The following is a 22,558-nucleotide window of genomic DNA, read 5'->3' as shown; positions in this document are numbered from 1 at the left end:
ACTCGTTGGGCTGTGATGGCATGAAAATCCCGATCAGGGATCACAAATGTGCATGACCTCAGAGAATGGTTAGGTAGTGTAAATATGTAAAATCCCCTAAGACAAAGGCAGTCATGGGGAGGAGGCTGGTTCTGGTCCTATAAGGATATAAGATTATGAGTGCAGAAATTCTTTGGCTGTTTTGTTCACTATTATGTCCCGAGTGCCTGTCACAGATCTTGATACATAATAGGTGCTCAATAAGTTCTTCTTAGCTAAATGTATTGAAATATGTTGACCAGGGAGAACAAACAATACATAAAAGGTGTCCATTCCTAATAATAACAACAACAAACAATAAACAATATTGTGCCAACCAAACAAAACCAATCTAGGGACTGATGGCATTATGGAGTAGGTCTTTTCTAGGAGATTTTTATATAATTTTCTATGAAGGAACACATTTACTCTACCTTCTCAATCATTCCAGAACTGTCTGTCCTTTGAATATTAAAAAAATGAAAAATGCTTGTTTGCTTCAATATTTGTAGCAAAGGCTCTCCCTTGCATCAGAGACTATTTATGAATACTATTTCAATATTGCCATATCCTGGAGCATTGTTTTAAATAGAATTTCCTAATATTATATCATTCCTAGGCTTCATGAGAATCAGTCAATTTGTCAATAATGATAACATTTGAATAATAACTTCAACTACATGGTGGATTATTTTGAGTTTTCAAATCAACTTATAATATATCCTCTCATTTTTATTATATGAAATGTTCACTGCTACCTGTATTTCAATGAAATGTATGTTTAAAATGAGTTTCAATGAAATTCAAGAAAATACAGTGATTCTTATATCTCAGTGAAATGACTACTTTTTTTTTCTTTTTTATGGCTGCAACTGTGGTATATGGAAGTTCCCAGGCTAGGGGTTGAATCATAATTGCAGCTGCTAGCCTACACCACAGCCACAGAAATGCCTGGATCCAAGCTGCATCTGTGACCTATGCTGCAGCTTGCAGCAATGCCATATTTTTAACTTACTGAGTGAGGCCAGGGACTATGTCTGGTTCTTAACCTGCTGAGCCACAATGGGAACTCCAACTACTTTCTTCAAGAGAAACTTTTTTCCATTCCTCAAGTCTGTGAACATAGCATATCTCTCCATATAGAAGCTGGACTTTGTTTGTCTATCATGTGTATATATTTTAGTTTTTAAAAAAATGTAGGGCCATGAAACAGAAGCAGAATATTAAATCGTATATATTTTACCTCCTCTTCCTTTCATTCATGCTGTGCTCTTATTCATTTTATTTTGTGCTTATATCTTGACAAAGGTGCCCCTACTCACCACCCATTTCTTCCTTGTTCTTTCTTTATCCTTTTCATATTATCTCCATGTAGCCAACAATTGACCATTGAATTTACATGGAAAGGGTGTCCTAGCAAATGCGGTGAGTTCCTTGCTTTCTCCTGTTCTGGAAGTTATTGTCTTTTCCTTTGACAGATTCTTTATTTAGTTTTTCCTTCTGTTTGAGGACTTTCCCTGGACTCGTGTTCAGCCAATGCACAAGGTTGGGAAGTTAAGGCCCATAGAATAATCCTCAACTAATTAGGGACCAGAGTTGGTAGATAAACACCCCTGCCAGGCTCATCACTTTTCAGAGGGAGGGTTCTGAGATGCATTCTTTGTAGTTTCTCAGAAGGTTCCAGCAGCAGGGAGCCAGGTTTCCCATGGTGACACCCACTCATTAGTGCTTTTTGCTGGGTTTTCTCCCTCTCTTGTATCATCTCCTCTCCTTCAGTGTGCTTCCTAGGATCTCCATCCAAATGAACTACTTGTATCCGGAGCTGCTTTGGGGAGGATTCACACTAAGACAAGTGACATCCTAGCTGAGGATGCTTCATTGGAGCTCATTCTGTTGTTATTATTGTTGATGTTCCTTCTTCCCTGTGATTTTCCCTGGGACCCAATAGTCAAAGTTACTTTCAGTCAAAGAATTACATGCCTTAGATTATCTCTAAACTTTATACCATAGTTACCTGCTTAACATCAATTTAATAAGAGCCAGTGGCGGGAGCGGGGGGAACTAAGCTCTTTTTTAAAAACTAAAAGGCCCAAATCCATGGAGGACCAAAGTCTATAAGAATATAAAGATAATTGCCACTGCATTGTTTTCAATTTTTTAAACCATGTTTATCTTTAGCAAGCTATTATGTTAGGTAATAGCCAAAACAAAAACCGAAGTCATTGACCTCAGTTAAAATAGTATTTTCTTCCTACAGAATGTATTCTTAATTAACCCCAAACTAAATCTTTGTATTAAACAACCAGAGGATCTTATGAGGACGTGACTCTCTCAAATTAGTGGGCGTGAATCTCAGTCTACAAATTCAGGCTTGAAGGAAATATATTTTTATTATTTTACAATTCAGCTTTTTTTTTAGCACTCTTTTTAATTGCATATAGTTGATTTACAGTGTTGTATTAGTTTTAGGTGTACACTATAGTTATTCAGTTACATATATATTTTTCATATTATTTTCCATTATAGATTATACAAGATATTGAATATAATTCCCCTTGCATTATTTTTTAAGATTGTACATATAGGTGATATATTTGTCTTTCAACCATCTATTCTGCCATAATTTCAGAAATTGTATCTCAGTCAACATGGAGTTCTCATTTACACCAGATTTTCTTTAAATTCTAGCGGGGGGCTATGTTGTACCAAGGTGCAGGGCATGAGATCTGGATCTTTTAACAAGTGTATGTGGCCTAAGACACCTCTCATCCCCTGTTGTCTTGCCACATTCAGTTCTGGCTAGTGTCTCTGCTCCTTCCATCCCACCATCTGTGGCTGGTGGCTATTCCCCTGAGGCATACAGACTTTCCCATGAGGCCCACATCGTCCTGTCTCTCTAACCAGTCACTTAGTGACTTGAAACCAGGACAGGACATACAGATCCCCTTTGCCCTTGAATATCTATATGTTTGTGATTTGGTGTGGGGGTCAAGAGGCCAGTCTCTTTTCTGTCTGAGACCCACTGATGTATCTGCTGCTCAGCCCAAGAAAATGTTTCTTTCTGTTTGCCAGGGTGGCGCTAAAGGGAACATGGGAAGAATTCTCTTGCTCAAGGTATTTCCTGAAGTAAACTTTCCATGTTGTAGTTATTGATGGGTTTAGGATTTTGGAAAATAAAACCATAGACTCTTTGGCCTCTCCTTTCTTTCTTTTCCCTTCCCTTCTTTTTCTCTCTCTTTTTAAAATTATTCCCCTTCATCACATCTCTCTCAGGACCAATAATTTTTCTGTCTGTCTATCTATCCATCTATCTGCCTGCCTATATATCTAATTCATCTACTTATCTATCGTACTTCCACTACAGAGCACATCAGGCATACTAGAATGTTGACATATTGATCTCAAAAGGGAGAGTCAAGTCTCTGTGACCATTGCTATGATGACCTATGCATTCCATCATTGAGGGCAAGATTCTCATTCTGAAAGTCTGACAGACACTTATTTATGAGTACTGTATACAAAGAGAGTGGTTATAGCTGGTGGTATGTGTCTATGTGTGTGTCATGTTAAATCAGACGTGGGATAATTTTTAGGTAATTTGAGCCATGTTTTGGCAATAACTATAAAACATGTTTAAAATAATCTATGATTTTTAAAATATACTGTAAATACTTAACTTGAAAGATTTCCTTTGTTTACTTTATGTATTTCACCCTTATTCTACATTTTACTTTGATGAAAATCCCAAATAAAATTCAGTATTTCTCTTGCCCCTCTTCAACCTCTGTGTTTGTTTCCTTACTACTTAAAAAAAAATGAGCAGTCCTTTATAAAAAGTAGTCTTTCTCTCACAAATTGCTGTGAAGAAAGACTGGATGTCTAGATAATGCAATACGTGTTTGAACAATGCTTTTGTCTCATGGTTATAAGGAAACTGATGAGCTCTATTCTTTATTCTTAGGTAGTGATGGGGTAATTTGACCAAAACATGCAATAGACATTAATGGACACTCAGCCACATACATGATTTAGTGCAATGAGATTCATCTTTTTTAATTTCCTAATTACCTATATAAGTGCAGAAGAGGAACCATATAATGCATGCACTCAAGGTGGTTGCACAGTTTTAAGGGTCTTGTGAAAAAAAAAATAGCATTCCTTTGCAATTCACTTTTGCCTATAAACTTTTAAAGGCCCTAAGAAAAGATTTAATCTTGAGAAAAAATACTTTCAACTTATAAATTAAAAAGAGAAAACAAAATCAAAATGGTTTATTATGTATCCTCAAATATATGGGTATATTTAAAATGATTTTATGTGATGTGGTATAAGACCTCCAAAAGTCAAAATGGTTTTAAAATATCTCTGTCATATACATCAGAGTAAAATAGAAAAATTGTATTTTATAGTGATTACAGTTTTATACTAGTCATTCATTTATTCATTCACCCACTTAGTAATTTGCCTTTACAATATTTATTAAGCATCCATTGTATACCAAGCATAGGACCAGGCTATGAAGATTGTAATGAAAATAATGACAAGAGAAAACAATTTTTCAGCACATTTTTTTTGCAGTTGATACTACCGTAAGCATCTGACATATGTTAAATAACCGTATCAGTGTAGGATAGTTAGCAGTTATTCTCCTCCATTTCAACAGTGGGAAACTGAGGCACTCAGGAGTCAAAGAACTAACTGAAACTCAGATGGTTATTAAGTAATATCAGAATCAAGAACCCAGGTATTATTCTGCAGAATTTGTGCTCTTACCATTCAACCATCAGGCCATACTTCAGAGATGCAGTCATCAGGCTTCTGTCTGAAGAGCCACAACGGTAACCTGGCTAATATATGACGTGGTATGAAGGGAAAATAAGGAAACAGTGGAAGCTTACAACAAGAGAGTAACTAGCCCAGGATAAAATCTCTTCTTAAAAGTATTTGAAGTGATAGACAAAAATATTTTTTATGTTTTTCCTACTTTAATTTTTATTCCCCGTGACATGATTTATACTTAAACTTGATGAATCCTAATGTCCCTTTGATTCTTAAGCAAAACCTTATAGTTTAAAAGAGCTGATATTTATAAAATCTAAAATGAAACACTAGAAAAAACTGACAATTTCACTTCTATCATTTTTGGATTTAAAACTAGAAAGATTCAGTACCAAAACATATATGAACATTTTTAAATTCTTGAAATCATTAGCCATTGTTGTCTGTATGTGATATTTTTAATATCAGGGACTCTCAGAGAAAATAATGCCATATTTAACAAAAACTAAGTTGGACAGGGCTTGGTTTTCAATTCAAATTTGGAAAAGAGAATTTTGAATGAGATCATGAATATATTTCTGCAATGCACTATAGGTAAAACAATGATCTTCTTGTTTTATATGTATTAGTTTATGAGAATGAAATTCTCTTGAGCCTTTTTCTTTAAATATTGTCTATTTAATAGGAAAACAACTCATCCTTATACAAGTCAATTTGAGGGGCAAATATTTCTTGACTTCACCATTGTGTGTTTCCCTAATTCAAGCATATCCTATTAATGGCTCTTAGGCCATGGAACTTTTAATTTTACTAAAACACGATGTAAAACCAGTGAGTTTTATTAATATAACTGTTGGACTCTCTAGAATGTATTTTAACTAAATGCCTTTGTAAGATTATTTTATTTACCTCAAACTGGGCAATTAGGATTTATTCTACTTTTTCATGATGCTATGTCAATAATTAAGTATAATATCTATTTTCAAAATATTTAATTAGTAATATTTTAAAAATCAGTTTAACAATATTAAATAACTCTTTGAGATGCTTTCTTTTCTGCCAAATTGCAGGGCCTTTTGCCTCTCATTTTCATTTTGGGCATTGTCCAACAGGTTTTTAATCATAAATCTTTATAATTTAAAGTCAAAACCTTAGAAGGGCAATTAAGATAGTTTAAAAACTTCTGTATTACTTAAAATGATGTTATAAGGGCTACCATGCAACAATGATGTTTTAAAAAGGTAATCCAGGCATTCCATGCCTATTCCACAGAACTGTAATAATCATATAGAATTGTTTTCTCTCTCTCCTCTGGCTTTTTTGAAAAAATTTATTTTTTACTGAGGGCAACATTGATTTATAGCATTATATAAGTTTCATGTGTACAACATTTTACTTCTGCTTCTGTATACCCTTTGGCATGCTCATCCACCAAAAATGTAGTTTCCATCAGTCACCAGAAAGCCAATCCCCTTTCCTTATTGTACCCTCCCTTTTCCTCCCTCTGGTAACTACTACTCAGTTCTCTGTATCTACATGTTTGCTTTTGTTTGGTTTGGTATGTACATTTATTCTAGTTTTTTTTTAATATATATTCTACATATAAGTGAGATCATCTGGTATTTTACTTTCTCCATTTGCCTTATTTTACTTAGCATAATGCCCTCAAGGTCCATTCATGTCCTAAAAGGCAAGATTGCATCTGTTTATGGTTGAATAGTATTCCATTGTGTGTGCGTGTGTGTGTGTATTTTTTCAACCAAGATAGAGAATATTGAAACACATAAGGAGTTTACCTTTTATCCTGATAAAAGTACTCTCTAACTCTAAGCTGAAATTAATATCTAAAAATGTGACAGTGCAATTGAACACTTTATTTATTTTTTGTTTGTTTTTTACGGCCGTACCCACAGTATATGGAAGTTCCCAGGCCAGGCATTGAATCCAAGCTGTAGCTGTGACCTATGCCGGAGCTATGGTAGCACCCTATCCTTAGCCTACCACTATGAGTTGGAGATCGAACTTGTACCTCTACAGCAACTGGAGCCTCTGCAGTTGGATTCTTAACCCACTGTGCCACAGCAGGATCTCCTGGTGACTATGTTTGAGCAGTGGTTTGTTTATTTCCCTAAGTTTTAAAGCAGTGATTATGAGAACTCATTGCCTAAACCTTCTGAAAAGAGAGGTTAGAAATGAAATATGGTGGCTTCTTTAAATTAGATGGTCTCATTATTCCTTTCAAGATCAAAACCCAGGCCACTGCTTAGTAAAAAGCTCAGATGACCTTTTATCTTACTCGGTTGTGTTCAGGTTGCAAAACATCTGTCATTTCACCTCATAATGATCCCCAAATTAAACAATTCACTATCTTCACCATGAAAATACAAAAACTAAACTGTTGCAGTATCCATACCTGGAAGAACCAAAACAAATGGTGCTTGTCAGCAATAAAAAGAAAGGGATCTTTGTTTTAAAACTTTAACCCTTCTTGTCATTCTAATTTTGGAGCAGTAATCTAGGAACACATACGTTGTAATTCCCTTCTCTATGTGTAAGGTTCTTGATACAGTTCCATGGGTATATAACATGTAATTAAAAGGAGTAATCTTTCTATCTAGTATAAGTTTGATTAATACAATATGACTTTGGGAAAAGAGAACAATATTTCATTTTGATAGTTTCAATAAATATGAAGCATACTGTTGAATTCTAGTTGCAGTAGATCTAAATAGGTGCATGTTCTTTTGTTTGTCTTTTAGCATCTCCGTCAATTAAACTCTTGGTGGATGACCCTATAGTTGTAAACCCTGGAGAGGCCATAACATTAGTATGTGTTACGACAGGAGGAGAGCCTGTACCCTCCCTCACCTGGGTCAGGTCCTTTGGGACTCTGCCTGAAAAGACTGTTTTGAATGGAGGAACTTTGACCATACCTGCCATCACCTCTGAAGATGCTGGTACTTACAGCTGCATTGCCAATAATAATGTGGGAAACCCTGCAAAAAAGTCCACCAACATCATCGTGAGAGGTGAGTTCACCTAGAGAAGGTTGCAGCATAAATTTCTGGGTTATGACAAAACAAATAATATTTTATATAAAATATTTCCTCAAATATTATATATCATAACATACTAGAAAACTATTTATAAATAGTAAATGATATCTAATTATGAATGGAACCTAAGATTCCTAAACCTTAATAACAATGCTCTGTATTTGCATTGAATAGTTCTCATAACATATTCTTAGTGATACCATGGAATAGTTTTATAATACGTTATTAGTAAAAAAAAAAATCTGAATGTGGCATAGAGCATTAGGCATTGTTATACAGATTGTGTATTTAGGAATTTAACAGATATATCAATTTAATGTTTGATAAACATTTATTGAGTTTCTATTACAAGCAGCACTTTAAATTGTGGGATTACAGAGAGATCTATAAAACCTTACCTTGTACTCGAGGATCCTATTGTCAGATAGTAAAAATAAAATGTATCAATTTATAGCCTTATGATACAGTGTTTGGCAAGTGTAAGCAAAAGCTATAGACATAAAAATTACAATAGTTTTTGGCTGAGGTTATCAGGGAATAACATTTGCATCAGGTCTCTTGTGCTGTGAAGAGTTTTAACAGACTGAGATCGGCAAATGTCATAGAAAAGTCAGAGATAGTAAAAGGTAAAGTTTATGTGAGGAATTGATGTAAACAGTGTGTCACTAGGATAACAGCAGTGAGGTCCTAGCTGGTGTACTGGTGCTGCATATGGAGGAGATGCTATCTCCCCTTTTCAGAGGATGTAAAGTCACTGTGCAAGGAGAGCATATGCTTCTTCACATCTCACTTCACCTGGCTTGATCCTGGGCTGGAGAAGGAGGATGCACACCAATGCCTCTAAAATTAAAATAGACATCCATATGCCCAAGAGAACTGCCCAGCAGACAAGTGAAAATTTCTCCTGTCGGAGGATTATAATAGAATTAAAACATAATTGAGTATGTTGAGATAAACATAACTTTGTGAACATCGATTGTGATAGTTTTAGTGAGCATAGTTATCTGTTACTATCCAAACTATCAGAAATGCACTACTTGGCCAAATAGACACTCTGTTCAAAGTATTGCAAGATATTATAGTGTAAATTAAGACACGGTTGATAGTGTGTTATCTGCTATAAAATAAGCAATTTAATATTTAGTAATTGCACTAAACTATTATTTTATGTATCACTACAAAATAAAACATCATGCCAACTGAACTAACACAATGCTGTATCATGAGATTGAATGTTATTGAAAGAAATCTTTCAGAGTTGTTTATACTTAGGTTTTCTTTTAAACCATGTATCACCCATTAGCATATAGAAAAAGGAAAAGAAAAGAAAAATCAATTGATTAAATTATTCCTAAAATTTCACACTCAGAACCAACCTAACTTCTAAATCAATTTGCATCCCAGTCTTAGAAGACCGTGACTTTTTTAAATCGAGTTTGATTATAGGATCATCTGTGACTATATTGAATCCCTGTACAACTGGCAAAATGTTCAGCATCAAATGTTGGTGTTGCTCAGAAACCCTCCATAAAGAACTAAGTTAGTTCCCAGCAAATATATGTTCCCAGCATGACTTGCTCCTCCTCATCCCATCTGGCAGTTTTCATCTGTGTTCTTACAAAAGACAGTTTTCATCTTTGACATGAATGACCTCAAATAAATAAAGCCTTAAAATGTATTTCTCCTCTTTATAACATTTTTATGTCTTTAAGTTATCTGAAGTATACATTTGCATTGTCATATTACCGGTGGAACCTCTCAGCAGTGGAATTCACAAAATTCATAAAGTTGAGTTTGTATGTAATCTTACTGCATATAGAAATAGCCTTGGTTAACAGGTCTTAGATTAAACTGCAGGAAGAAAAACTGCTACAGTAATATGAGGCATTTTATTTCTTCCACAAAGGCCAAGAAATTCAGTTAAAGAAAAATGGTTTTCCTATTATTATATCAAAGAAATTATTTTCAAGTCTTCTGAATTCGTAGACCTCTGCAATGTCTTAAATTAACTATATCATGGGACAGCAAAAGTAGAACTCTAGGTTAATTTTCCCCCTATTCCTTTCTGCAATTATATCAAGATCCACAGACCAGGTTTTCTGAGCAAGTACGAGGATATTCTGTGCATAGAATTTCTATTACCATTTGAGAATATCCCCTGGACAAAATAAGGTTGTAGAGCACAGACAGGAATAAAACTCCAGAAACATTTCTGAATGTCATTTGATTTTTATAAAAAATAGAAAACACTGTAAATGTAGATAACCCTCCTAGTAGATAATAAGCTCCAAAACTGAGGAGGAATCTCAATGTTTTAAAGTTTTGTTAGATAGACATTCATTAGTATAACAGCAATGCCTTGCAATGATCAACCCACATTTCTCCATGACATTGAAAATTATTTTCATTTCCTAGATATATGTTGGGTGGCCTGAGCTCAGTGGTTTCCAAACTTCTGTTAAGCAGTATGTCATTCTCACCTCAAATTCTCTAGTGTGAGTCACTGCAATTAGAAATGCCCACATTTCTCTTCTGTTGAAAATTGAATGGGCCACTGTGTTGAGCAAGCATGGTTCATAACATGATCAAGACATTACTGTATTTTAGTGTCCTGTGGCCTTTTAAAATTTTATTCAGTGGCTTAATTTTCTCCTGTTTCAGAAGAAAAATCATGCAGACCCCATGACCTTTCTGCTCATTGTTGGAGAATCCTACAGTGAATTCAATTCACAGTCACACATTTTGTTCAGTGCTTTGGATTTGTGATCCAAAATAGTAATAAAACTCCAAACCTGACAATGCAAAGTTTTCTCCCCCACCCAGCTTTGGGCTGGAAACCAGCTATGAAAAGGGAGTGGAGGGTTGGTATGCTTGTGTTCTTTCTGTTTGTGTATCCTGTACCCTCCTCTACCTACCCCAGCCTTGACCTGATAGCCAGGTTCTGACTTCCCTGGCTTGGGGTAGAGTAGGAAGTTCTTTGCTATATAAGACATATTTATTTTTCTTCTATGACACTTTAATGGACTCTTGAGAGATTCTTACACCTATAAGAGATCCACATCTGTGTGTACCAAGGAGAGATCTCTAGTCACAGGTTCTCCCTGGTCCATTGATGTCCCACATTCCCTGAGCATCTGGTGCTGTACTCCTAATGCCTTTCTGCTGAGGGCACCTCTCTCTTCCAGGCAGCCAGCTTAACAGAGCCCAAGACAAGAAGTTCTTCTTTCCTGTGTGATTCACAGCTACGAGCAGAAATGCTTACCAATAAATTCTGTCAGAGCACATAGATTCCAGTGTAGCCACCTCTATGCTATTGTCCTCAGGGAATTTATTTTGGTTTCCTCAGGGAAAATATTTCAGAGCTTTTGCTGACTCCCTGAAAACCCTTCAGTAGGATTAAGACAGGTTCTCCTGCTGCCTTGGGCCTGGAAGAAGCTTCTTCTTTCAGGGTTGTCCAAAGATATCCTTCCACTCAAACGTGGTCTCTGACCTTTTTTCTATGCTTAATTGCCCATGAAGCCCAAGAAACATAGCATGGAGTTTCTTTTACTTTCTTTGAAAATTCTGCATAAGAAGGAGATCTGTTTTATGCTCATTTTGGAATTCCATGGATTTTGTTCTCAGTCAAAAGTGAATCAGGAAAAATCTATTCTGTTATCTAGTTTCACAAAAGTATTGAGGGATTATAAGAACTTTGAAAATTTCTAGCCAGCAGTCTTAAATGTGATCATCTTGTGGTCCTATCTTCAAACTGCTCTGCATCTTGCCAGTTCACCATTATCACCCTTGTGTAAACTATCAATGCACTTCCCTAGTTGATTAAAGTGATCTTTTCATTGATCTTCTTTCTATCCCAGTCCCTCTTTTAAAAGGGGCTGTTTATCCACTGTATTAGATAATGTAGACTAGGCTGAGTCAACAAATAGACCCATACATGTAATTACTCAAATAGAAACTCTTACAGCTTTTTTTCATGAAAGAGTATAGCGTGTTTCCTTGTTGATAATGAGGGCTATGGTCGTATGTGTGAGATTGATGTGTGTGGTCAGGAGCTGTCCTGAGTGCAGTGCTAGAGATCTGCTCCATGCAATCATTCAGGCATCCAGGGTCATAATGTTTCTGCCATCTTCAGTCTGTGGTTACTAAGGTCGCTCTGAGTATGACCTCCATCCCTGACAGCTGGAAGTGGGGAGGAGTTTAAATGAACATCCATAGGAGACTTTGATGAGCTAGATATGTGTTAGTTCCAATCACATTCTGTTGGCTAGATCTTAGGCAGATAATCACATCCAAAGATGTGAAGGCTGGGAAATGTATTCTTACTGTGAGCCAGGAATAAGAGGGCATGGATTTTGGTAAATAACTAGCCATCTCTTTTATATTCATGCAAAAGCCTGGGTAATTGAAATCACCTCATTCTCCTAATCAGATCCCTCCCTTGGCTTCCCATATCACCTAAAAAGAGGAATTCAAGTTCCTCATTGTCATTTCATGCCATTCTCTTGTTCTTTTTCACAACTCAAGATATAAACATTTGCTGCTTTTTCAGCCTGGGATGTTAATTTTTAAATACCATCTTCCGGGAAATGTCTTCCATGACTACCCTATCTTAAATAATCAGCCCCTACTCTCTTGAATGATCTACTGTTTCTTCTTATAGTTACCAAGGGTAATTTTATACATTTTTAAAATTTACCATCTGTCCCTTTCAGGGCACTATCTATAGGGACAAATAATTTATCTGTTTGTAGTGCTACTGTGTGATGTATCCTTGGGGTCTAAAAAATAATAAAGTCAATTCTCAATAAATATTTGTTGAATGAATGAATCTCTTTTTGAAAAGTTTACTGGCTTACATTAGACATTTCTTCTGGATGTCTATTGCCCTTTAATACCCTGAATGTATGATAAATGATACTATGCAAAAGTCAGAAATTCTGTATACATGTTAAATCATATTAAACATTGCTGTGATGTGACTAGCTCATTTGAAAGGCCACCTTGTTCTAATTATCCATTACTGTGTAATAAAGACTCCAAAACAATTACTTAATAGGATTTATTTATTTTGCTCACAAATCTGGGGGTTGAGACACTCAGCTAAAAGATCCAGGGTCTCATATAGTTGTACTCAGAAGATTCTGGGCCTAGAATTATCTTCAAGCCTTTTTCAATCAAATTTCTGTTTCCTGAACTAAAATGTTCAAACAGCTGGGCTCCTCAGGTGGTCTTTCTCTGTCTCTGCCTCTCATTCATTTTCAATAGCCTCTTTACATGGTTTTGCCATGCAGCAGTGTCAAGGTAAGCCAGACTTCTACAGTCTTCCAGAACCATGGTTCCAAGAGCTGCATGAGTTCTAACCTAACCTTTGAAGTTGTGCAGTGTCATTACTGCATTTTTTTCAAGGTCATGCCAAAAGTTGTCCTGGTTCCAAGACGGCTAACATCTTCACCTTTTGAAGACAATCTGCAGCTGTGTCTAAAGTCACCTCAGTAAGCCACCTCAATATGCAGTGTACTACACAAGCCATATTCTTCATATCATACTCCCATACTGCCTCAAAGTTTATTTATGCCTTGTTTTGTTTTCCCCTCATCTTCTTAATTTCATGAGCCCTTTTCTTGAACTCATGGCCTCTGCAAAAGTCATTTCCTAAACAGGTTTTTCTTTTGATTCTAGAGTTTCTTCAGCCTAATTTTGTAATCTATGATCTCAGATTCCTAATATGAAGAAAAGTTGTCAGTAAGAGATTTAACCTTTATGGAAGAAGTCAATATATATTCAGTGAGGCATGAATTTACACTTTCATAACTGTGCAGAAATATACTGTAACCTCCAGAAACATCATAAACCTATGTTCTGAAAAGTGTTGCTTTACCTAACTCTAGTATATCCATGTGAAACGACTGAGTTCTTCAAAACTCTGAATTTTTACATTAAACATATTTGTTCAGAACTCATTTCATGGAAATATATCAAATATTATCACTGTTAACATTTCAAAATTATCTTTATGCTTATTACAAAAAAATCTTATAATCTAAAATTCTATGAGAAAAATATTTGAACCTTTGAGAATATATTTCTGTTTAGGTAATAGTAATAGTTATTATCAGTTGAGCACTTGCCATATACTAACTAGGCTACCACGCCTACTATATATGTCAACTTTTTAATCATTCCCAAGTATTTATGAGGCCAAAAAATTATTATCCCTATTTTAACAAATAGTGAAACTGAAGAGGGAGTAGTTAAGTAATTTGTCCCAAACAAGCCTTATTTAAGCAGCAAAGCTGGGATTCAGAACTCATACAGTTTGCTTTGAGGGTCACTATCTTAACCAAGGTACCATAGTGCCTCTCAAAATTTAGCCATGTTGGAGAGTTCCCGTTGTTGCTCAGGGGTAACGAACCCAACTGTTGTCCATGAGGATGCAGGCTTGATCCCTGGCCTTGCTTAGTGGGTTAAAGATCCTGCGTTGCTGTGAGCTGTGATGTAGGTCACAGACTCGACCCTGATCCTGTGTTGCTGTGGCCGTGGTGTAAACTGACAGCTGCAGCCCCACTTTTGACCCCTAGCCTGGGAATTTCCATATGCTGTGGGTGCAGTCCTAAAAAGGCAAATATATATATATACACACAACACACACACACAAATATAAATATATGTATATATGTGTGTGTATACGTGTTTAAATATATGTGTATATATATATATATGTGTTTATATATATGTGTGTGTGTGTGTGTGTGTGTGTGTGTATAAAACCCCTCCCAGTCTCCTCCAAATTGAACGGACTAATGTCATTTTCTAATTCCTCTATCCTTACCTTACCAAAAACTTACTAAGGATTCTTTCTGTATTGTAAATGGAATACATTTTTATGCTTATTTAAAAAAAAAATCCCCAACGCTATAGTGTCCTTCCTAATTACACTGTTTCCCTCCCTAATATGCAATCACTTTTTATGGGAGGGAATTCTGTTTTTCTTACTAAGTTTTTTTCTCCCATAATGGTAGGCACACTTCAATTTCAAGTTCCAACTAACATACTGTTTATAGTTTATGATTTTCTAAGTAACATTATATTTGAAGGACTGAGAATGACTTTTCTAACAGTCTTAAAAATTATTATATAAAATATTTGAAGAATTTCTATTTATTAGAAGAGATTATTTGAATTATGAAAGACAAAGATACAAAATAACTATATAAATAAAATGTCTAGTATAAGCAAGGAACAAAACAAGACCTATAAAATGTGTTGATTGTTTTTGCGGAAGAGTATTTCTCTTCAAGCTATTGATCAGAAAGTCAGAGTTAATTGTCAATTTTCCAGAAAGAATTGCTTACAGTGCATTCCTAAATGTAAATTATTTGTAAATTTCCAATTACAGGGTCAGTGCAGTTCCTCCCAAGTGTTTACATTAATCAAATTAAATTTCTAGTCATTAATAGCTTTTTTCCATGACCTTTCATTAATAAAAATTATAATAGCTAAAATAGTTAAATAACTAAAATTGTAGAAAATGAATACATTAACATTCTCCAAGAGCAAAACTGGTGTGTGCAGGTGTCCCAATTATTCATGTAGATTAAGGGCTCTCTTTCTATTTTCCTAATTTAATATTCTGTGGTAATTACATCTCCCCAAAACACCAGAGAGAATTTTAGTATATAATGTTTTGTAGCTCTGAAATTGTCTCATTATTGTCCTTTTAAAAATTAATCAGGGCTATACAAAATCTAAAAATTATCAAATTCGGTAGTTCTCATCCAAATATAGATAACTCACTTCCGTCTTACAAATGAGATAAATCTAACATCTTTGTTCACTGAAATAATAGGAGGAATTATAAAATACAACTTCAAGTAAAAAGGTTTATCTAGATATTGTATTATCTTATAATTACTTTTATGTAATTATATACAGATAGCTCAGTCATACATTGTATTTTATTACAACTTAGATTGTCCTTTTTGGTAGTTGAGATCTCTGACATATTTTGTCTTTGACTAGACAGATGGAGATGCACCAATTTGTAGTAGTGCTTTAAAACTCAGTACCTGTTAACATCCAGAAAACTCAGTACCTGTTAACTTCCAGAAAAGAAGAATCTTGTTCAAATAACATTATTTAAAAAATTTTTAAATCAGTTTCCTCAAAGCCATTCTATATTCAATGGGGGGAGGAGGGATGGTTTTCGTATACCTTATAGTTGTTAAAAAAAAAAAAAGGGCCCAAAACATGGCACTAATTTGAAAACTCCTGATTTGGACTTTTTATCCTCTTGTTATGGCAGGTACTTATTCCCCAGGCCTACTGGATCACCACACTTTGTGTGAATTATATATATATATATATATATGTATTCTTTTTCTCATAATGTCTTCCATCATGTTCTAACCCAAGAGACTGAATATTGTTTCCTATGCTGAAGAGTAGGACTTCATTGCATATGTATTCTAAATGCAATAGTTTGTATCTACTAACCCCAAACACCCCAACTCCCCAACCATCCTATTTCCTCCCACCTGGCTACCACAAGTCTGCTCGCCATGTCTGTGATCTGTCTGTACTTTGTAGATAGGATCATTTGTGCCATATTTTAGATCCTGGCTTCCTTTAAATTAGCTATCAGACCCTAGTTATGTAAAGAGGCCTCTGCATACTTTACACTAAGAAATTACAGTACATAATTTCTAAGACACTTTCTTTCTAACCATATATGATTCTATGTCCCTTTCTGGACTTAATCACTATTTTTGTTTACAGGTTTACTCATGCAAATGCATAAGTACAAGTGCATGGCTGTATAGATGTACACATAGTAACATTACGGTGATTAAAAAGCACTGAACTTTCAAACACAGTTCTTTTTTTTCTTTTTTCTTTTTTTTTTTTTTTGTCTTTTGTCTTTTTAGGGCCACGCCCATGGCATATAGGAGGTTCCTAGGTTAGGGGTATAATCAGAGCTGTAGCCACTGGCCTATGCCACAACCACAGAAATGTGGGGTCCGAGCTGTGACCTATACCACAGCTTATGGCAACACTGGATCCTTTACTGTTGAGCAAGGCCAGGGATCAAACCTGAGTCCTCATGGATGCCCCTCAGGTTTGCTAACCACTGAGCCATGATGAGAACTACTCAAACACAATTCTTATTAGTTACTTTAGGATATTAAACCAGGAAGGTGAATGTAAATGATATTTTCAATAGGTACTTAGAAAATTTGTCTTCAACACTAGATCTGTGTTAGTTGTTTTAAGGGGCATAAAAGGAATGAGGAAATTAATGCATGGAGTTCTTAAAGGAAGATAATCTTCAGGGCAACTTCCTCCATAGTATGTAAGGAAGATCATAATTCACAATCAAGCCTAGAAGTGTGCTGTTAGAAGCTCAGATGAACAATTGACTCTGAATAGGGAGAGAAAAAAAATTCCAAAGAGAAGGTATCATTTACTCTGGCCTTAGAAAAATGAGAATCCTTACATATTTCAAAATGAAGTATCTCTTTCTTTTGCTGACCAGAATGTTGATATTAACTAGTGTTTTGAACTTTTCTTTAATGCATTTTCTTAGGTATGAAATATTAGGAATTATTGATTGACTTTTACAGAAAAACTATAACTTCCATTTTTTATAGTAAACATTTTCAGAAACAATTTGATGCATTATATTTTGTGATTTAAAATAATGCTTAAAAGTTAATATTTTGTGATCTTGACGTCCTTAAGATGTTATATACAATTTTTAATTGAATTAGTCAACCTGTCAGGTTTTCCGTTTACTGTTTTTGGTTTCCCTTTGAATTATTCTAGTATTCTTCCAACATCAGTGCTCTTTTTAAATGTTTCAGGAAAGTTTTAAATAGAAACAATTAACCTAATTCTTAAATTATTCTTAGTTTAGGCTCCATAAGATGATTTTAGCTTTCAAATAATCTTTTCTCTTTTCCTTCTTTTATTTATCTTATTGTCTCAGCAAATATACTTATCTGAAAATTATGTGTGCATGGAATTCATCAACCCTGTAATTTAAATGCATCTTAGTCAAAATGTATATTAAAATCAATCAAATATTAATGACTGATGAGAGAAAATTTATCCATGGAGAGTCCATAAATTTATTCTAAAACTGATTGTTTAATGCATAAAATCCAAAAATTTGGAAAGTACCTTTAAAACATACTGAAAAGAATTATGTTTTTTTAATTAGAGGAGTTTTGTTGTTCTTTTTTTTTTGAGTCATACAGACATTAGGATTATCTTTCCATGGTTCTTTCTTTGATTTTCACCCCCACATACCTTAATTTAGTTAACATGAACAGAAATAATATAATTCACATTCACATTTCAGCCATCACCATCATTCAGTGGATAATGGGAAACTTTTTTTAGAAGATAGAGAGGTGGCATTTTATTTATCTGCTTAGGTCAGTGGTCCTCAATAGCGGGCAATTTTTCCATTTTAGTGGACGTTTGACAGTATATGCTGAGACCAGCTCAGCAGGATGGGGCTGAAGAACGGGTGCTGTGAAACTTAAAGAAAAAAGTTAACATAAAACAAGTCACAGAGACATTTATCTTAAGTAAATGTGGGAACTGGGGCACTCAAGGTCTCAGGGACCAAGAGCCCTGCCTCAAAAAACCACACTGCTTTTATTGTGCTCTGGAGGATTATGTCAAGTGAGGAGGGGGTTGTAGGTGTAGGATATAGGTTTTTTTTAAGTTATTTTAAAAGTCACATAGCCAGTTGCTGATTAAGCTTTTATTCTGACCTTTGAGGCATTTAACAATCATTAGCATATCCTGCTAACGACCCCTTCTTAAACCCCTTGGGGCCATGAGGCTCCTCTTTCTTTTGTTCTTAAGGGGACATATCATGCTGTGCAAATGACCTGCCAATCCGCACAGGTCCCTGATGCCTAGACCAATGCATTAGGTCCTCATTCAGCTGACCCTATGAATAACTTATGCCTTTAGGTCTTTGTGCTTAAGCTGAAGTCATTCACCAGCACTGTGACTGTTTTTCAAGCAGGAAGATGGGGTAAAGTAAAGCAGGACAAGATGGAGTTTTCAGCAAAGAGGCTAAGAAAATATTGTAGAAACATGTCTCGCAACAAGTATATTGAGACATTTTTTGATTGTCTTGACTGGGGGGGGGGTGTTACTGGCATGTAAATGGTAGAGACCAGGGATGCTGCTAAACACCCTAGGATGCACTAGACAGACTGCACAAAATGAAATACCTGGTCCAAAATGTAAATTGTGCTGCTATTGAGAAACCCTGTTCTAGTTAAGGGTTTCCCTTATAACCAACTTGAAAGATGAATAAATCTACATAGTCATGCATGCACACAATTTTTTTTAAACTGTACATTTTGATACAATATTGATATCAGATTATAGCCATTCTTGACATATTTCTTGGCATTTCATATGTCAGTAGTTCTTTTTTTTTTTTTTTTTAATTTTATTTTCCCACTGTACAGCAAGGGGGTCAGGTTATCCTTACATGTATACATTGCAATTACAGTTTTTCCCCCACCATTTCTTCTGTTGCAACATGAGTATCTAGACATAGTTCTCAATGCTATTCAGCGGGATCTCCTTGTAAATCTATTCTAGGTTGTCAGTAGTTCTTAACCTGACATTCGTCTTTCTCTGTACCTTGGGAAAAGGCCATGATCAGGCCCTGTTTGGAAAGTGCTTATTAGGATCTTAGAGCAGTTTCTCTTCTCTGTGGTCCATATTTACGAATTCTTACCTCCTAGGTTATAATGATATTTCTGTCCATTGTTCATCTAGTCAGCATCTTAGACCCTTTCTACTGAAGTTCTGTATTCCATTTACTGATGACTCTCACCTCATTTATTAAAGTTTTTCAATGCACTTCCTAAGTTGGAACCTTTTATAATAGTAAGAGCTCTCTTTTAGGCTTCTAAGAATGTTTCCTCCCCCAGGCCATCCACTGAGCCTCTGGAGTAAATGAACACAAATTTTTCATATATAGCCCTCTTGATTCCTATACAATTCCCACATTTCCAGTAACACTAAACAATGTCCTGTCAGATCATCCAAGACATGAAACCAAAATGATGGAAAATGAAAAAATGAATATTTATGTTGCTCTTATCAACCTTCTTAAACTTCCTCCTAATTACTGTGTGTGTGTGTGTGTTTGTGTGTGTGTGTTTTAAAGAGGGTGTAAAATACCATATTATAGTTTCTTCTTACACTATGGGTTAAATGCTCACTTTCTTTATAGAAACATATTTTCAAGGATTGTTTCTAGTTTGGCCCATTTCATTTCATTTCATATTAACTATTAATTTATTTTGACAGCAGTAGAAGAACCTAAAAAGGGAAGCATGTAACTGATTGCAGTTGACCTATATATTTAGAAATTTATTTGATGTGAGTGCTCAGAGAAATAAATGATGTTCACTTGGATACAAAGGATGGGTTCAATAATTTCTCCTCTCACAGAGATGGAAGTCTAGATTTTGTGTCTCTGCGCTTTTGTTATAAGTGTTTATACATTACTGTCCTGCAGTACCTTCCTGCTTGCTGATTATATAATCAGAGTATATTAAAGCACTATCTTTAAAATATAATGTAACATATGACTTTAAAACTTTATACTCTATTAAAGTGTAGCAGAAATTGTAGACACTGTTAATATATAGCTTAATGAACTTTTACAGAGTGGACACATCTGTGTCAGCAGCAGTCAGGTTGAAAAGCAGACAAATAATAGCTCTCAGGAAGCGTCCTTCTTGTCCCATGTTCACAGCCTCAGTAAGATGTGACTCTATTTGGACTTTGAACATCTTGGATTAGCTTTGCTGTTTTAAACATTTTTATAAATGGAGCTATGTACAGTGCAACTTATGTCAAGATTTCTGTCCCAATATTATGTTCCTGGGATTCACATGCTACTATGTGTAGCAAGGGCCTTGTATTTTTATTTTAATATAATATTCCACTGTATGCATATAACAGAATTGATGTACTTGGTCATTTATGAACTTTTCAGTTATCACCAGTTTAAGACCATTGTGGGGATAATTGTGCTCTGAATATCTTTGTACCAACCTTTTGATGAACATAACTTCTATTGGGTATGTACCTAGGAAGCATCAGATAAGAGAATGTTAATATCTAACACCAAACAATTCTCTAGTTTACATTTCTATAAGCATTGCATTTGTTCCATGTTCATGTCTACATTTGATATCATCTGTATTTTTCATTCTAACAACTCTAATTGGTGTCATGGAATCATAGGGTGGTTTTAAATTGCATTTATCCTATGGTGGATGAGGTGAGTAATTTTTCGAATGATTTCGACAACTTGATTGTCATTTTTTAGCACCCCCCTTTCAAGTCTTTGGTCTCTTTTTCCCCTTTTAAGTTTTTTTTTCCTTCTTTATTTGTGGAGTTCTTTATGTATTTGATATAAGTCATTTACGAGATATATTTATTGAAAAGCTTGCCTTCTCACAATCTTAATGCCATTCTATAATGAATAAAATCCATTTTGATGCATTACCAACTATCAAATTTTTTAAAAAATTTAAGAAATTGTCTTTTATTCTATGGAATATTTCCTTTTACTATTTAGGGAATTTTTTCCTAACTACATATGAAAAATATACTCAAGTTTTCTGCTAAAAGATTTATTGTGTTACCTAAATAATTATTGCATAATTCATTTGGAATTGATTTTGTGTGTGAATTTGAGGTAGAACTAAAGGTAATTTTTAAAAATTTGAATATCTGGGTTAACTTATCACCATCTGTAGAATTGACTGTAACTTCTCATTATGCAGTTTCACCTTTGTCATAAGTCAAAGGATCAAATACCTGTGGGTTTGTTTCTTGACCCATTTCTTTTCTATTTGTCTTTGTTTATCCCTATGCTAATATTTCTATATCTCAGTTACTTTAACATTGTGTATTAAATCTGGTAGTGTTAGCATTCTGTTTTTTTGCTTTTTGTTTTTTGTTTTTTTGTTTTTTTTCTTTTTCAAGATTTCCTTATTGAGTCTTGGCCCTGTGTGTTCCATATACATTTTATAGGCAGTTTATCAATTTATGCTCCACCCTTTCCCCTTTAAAAAAAAAAGCTGAGGTTTTTTTTGTTTTGTTTTTTACCAAATTGAAGCTTCACATCTTCCATTTGACATTTTCTATCTGTCTGCTTTAATTTCATTCACTACATTTTGTGGGTTTCAAAGGAGTGATTTTAAACATCTTCTGTTAGATTTATTCTGAGTATTTGAGAGTTCTGTTGTTCTTGTCCTTGGCATTGTAAATAGTATCATTTTAAAAACTTTATTTCCTATTTATTTTGTGCTGTATATGGCAATGCAAGTGATTTTGTGTACCCACCTTACATTATGCAACATTGTTAAACTCATTTACTATAATGAGTTGTCTTAGATTATTTTGAATTTTTTATGTACACAATTATTTTGCCTTCAAATAATGAAAGATATACTTTTTTTTTACATATTTCATGCCTGTTTCTTGACTGATTTTATTGCCAAAGATGTCCAATTACATGCTTAACAGAAGTAAAATATCATGTATCCTTCTCTCTTTTCCAATCCCAGAGGGAAAGTTTTAAGTATTACACCATTAAATATAATGCTTACTGCTGGCATTTTAATGACCCTCTTCTATTCATAACTAGC

The 22,558-nt window shown here is 34.7% G+C and overlaps 1 protein-coding gene across 9 annotated transcripts in view; it reads left to right on the top strand.

Moving 5' to 3' along the window:
- MDGA2 (MAM domain containing glycosylphosphatidylinositol anchor 2) overlaps positions 1 to 22,558 on the top strand; it is an 837,423-nt gene that overhangs the window by 561,095 nt on the left and 253,770 nt on the right. For all 9 annotated transcript variants that reach the window (XR_014841441.1, XR_014841443.1, XR_014841412.1 and 6 more), the window contains exon 6: positions 7,557 to 7,826. Coding sequence is in view for 4 of the 9 variants with exons in the window: in XM_021074079.2 (XP_020929738.1) it covers positions 7,557 to 7,826 (270 nt within the window). In the remaining 5 variants the exon portion in view is untranslated. The remainder of the gene's footprint in view (positions 1 to 7,556; positions 7,827 to 22,558) is intronic.

Source organism: Sus scrofa, chromosome 1, assembly GCF_054392235.1.
Source record: "Sus scrofa isolate SSC_HxYL_T2T_F1_AM1 chromosome 1, Sscrofa_HxYL_maternal_Yorkshire_Landrace_v2.0, whole genome shotgun sequence".
In the NCBI taxonomy this organism is placed as follows: domain Eukaryota; kingdom Metazoa; phylum Chordata; class Mammalia; order Artiodactyla; family Suidae; genus Sus; species Sus scrofa.
Note: the sequence above shows the minus strand (reverse complement) of the source record. Positions and strands in the feature narration are given on the sequence as shown.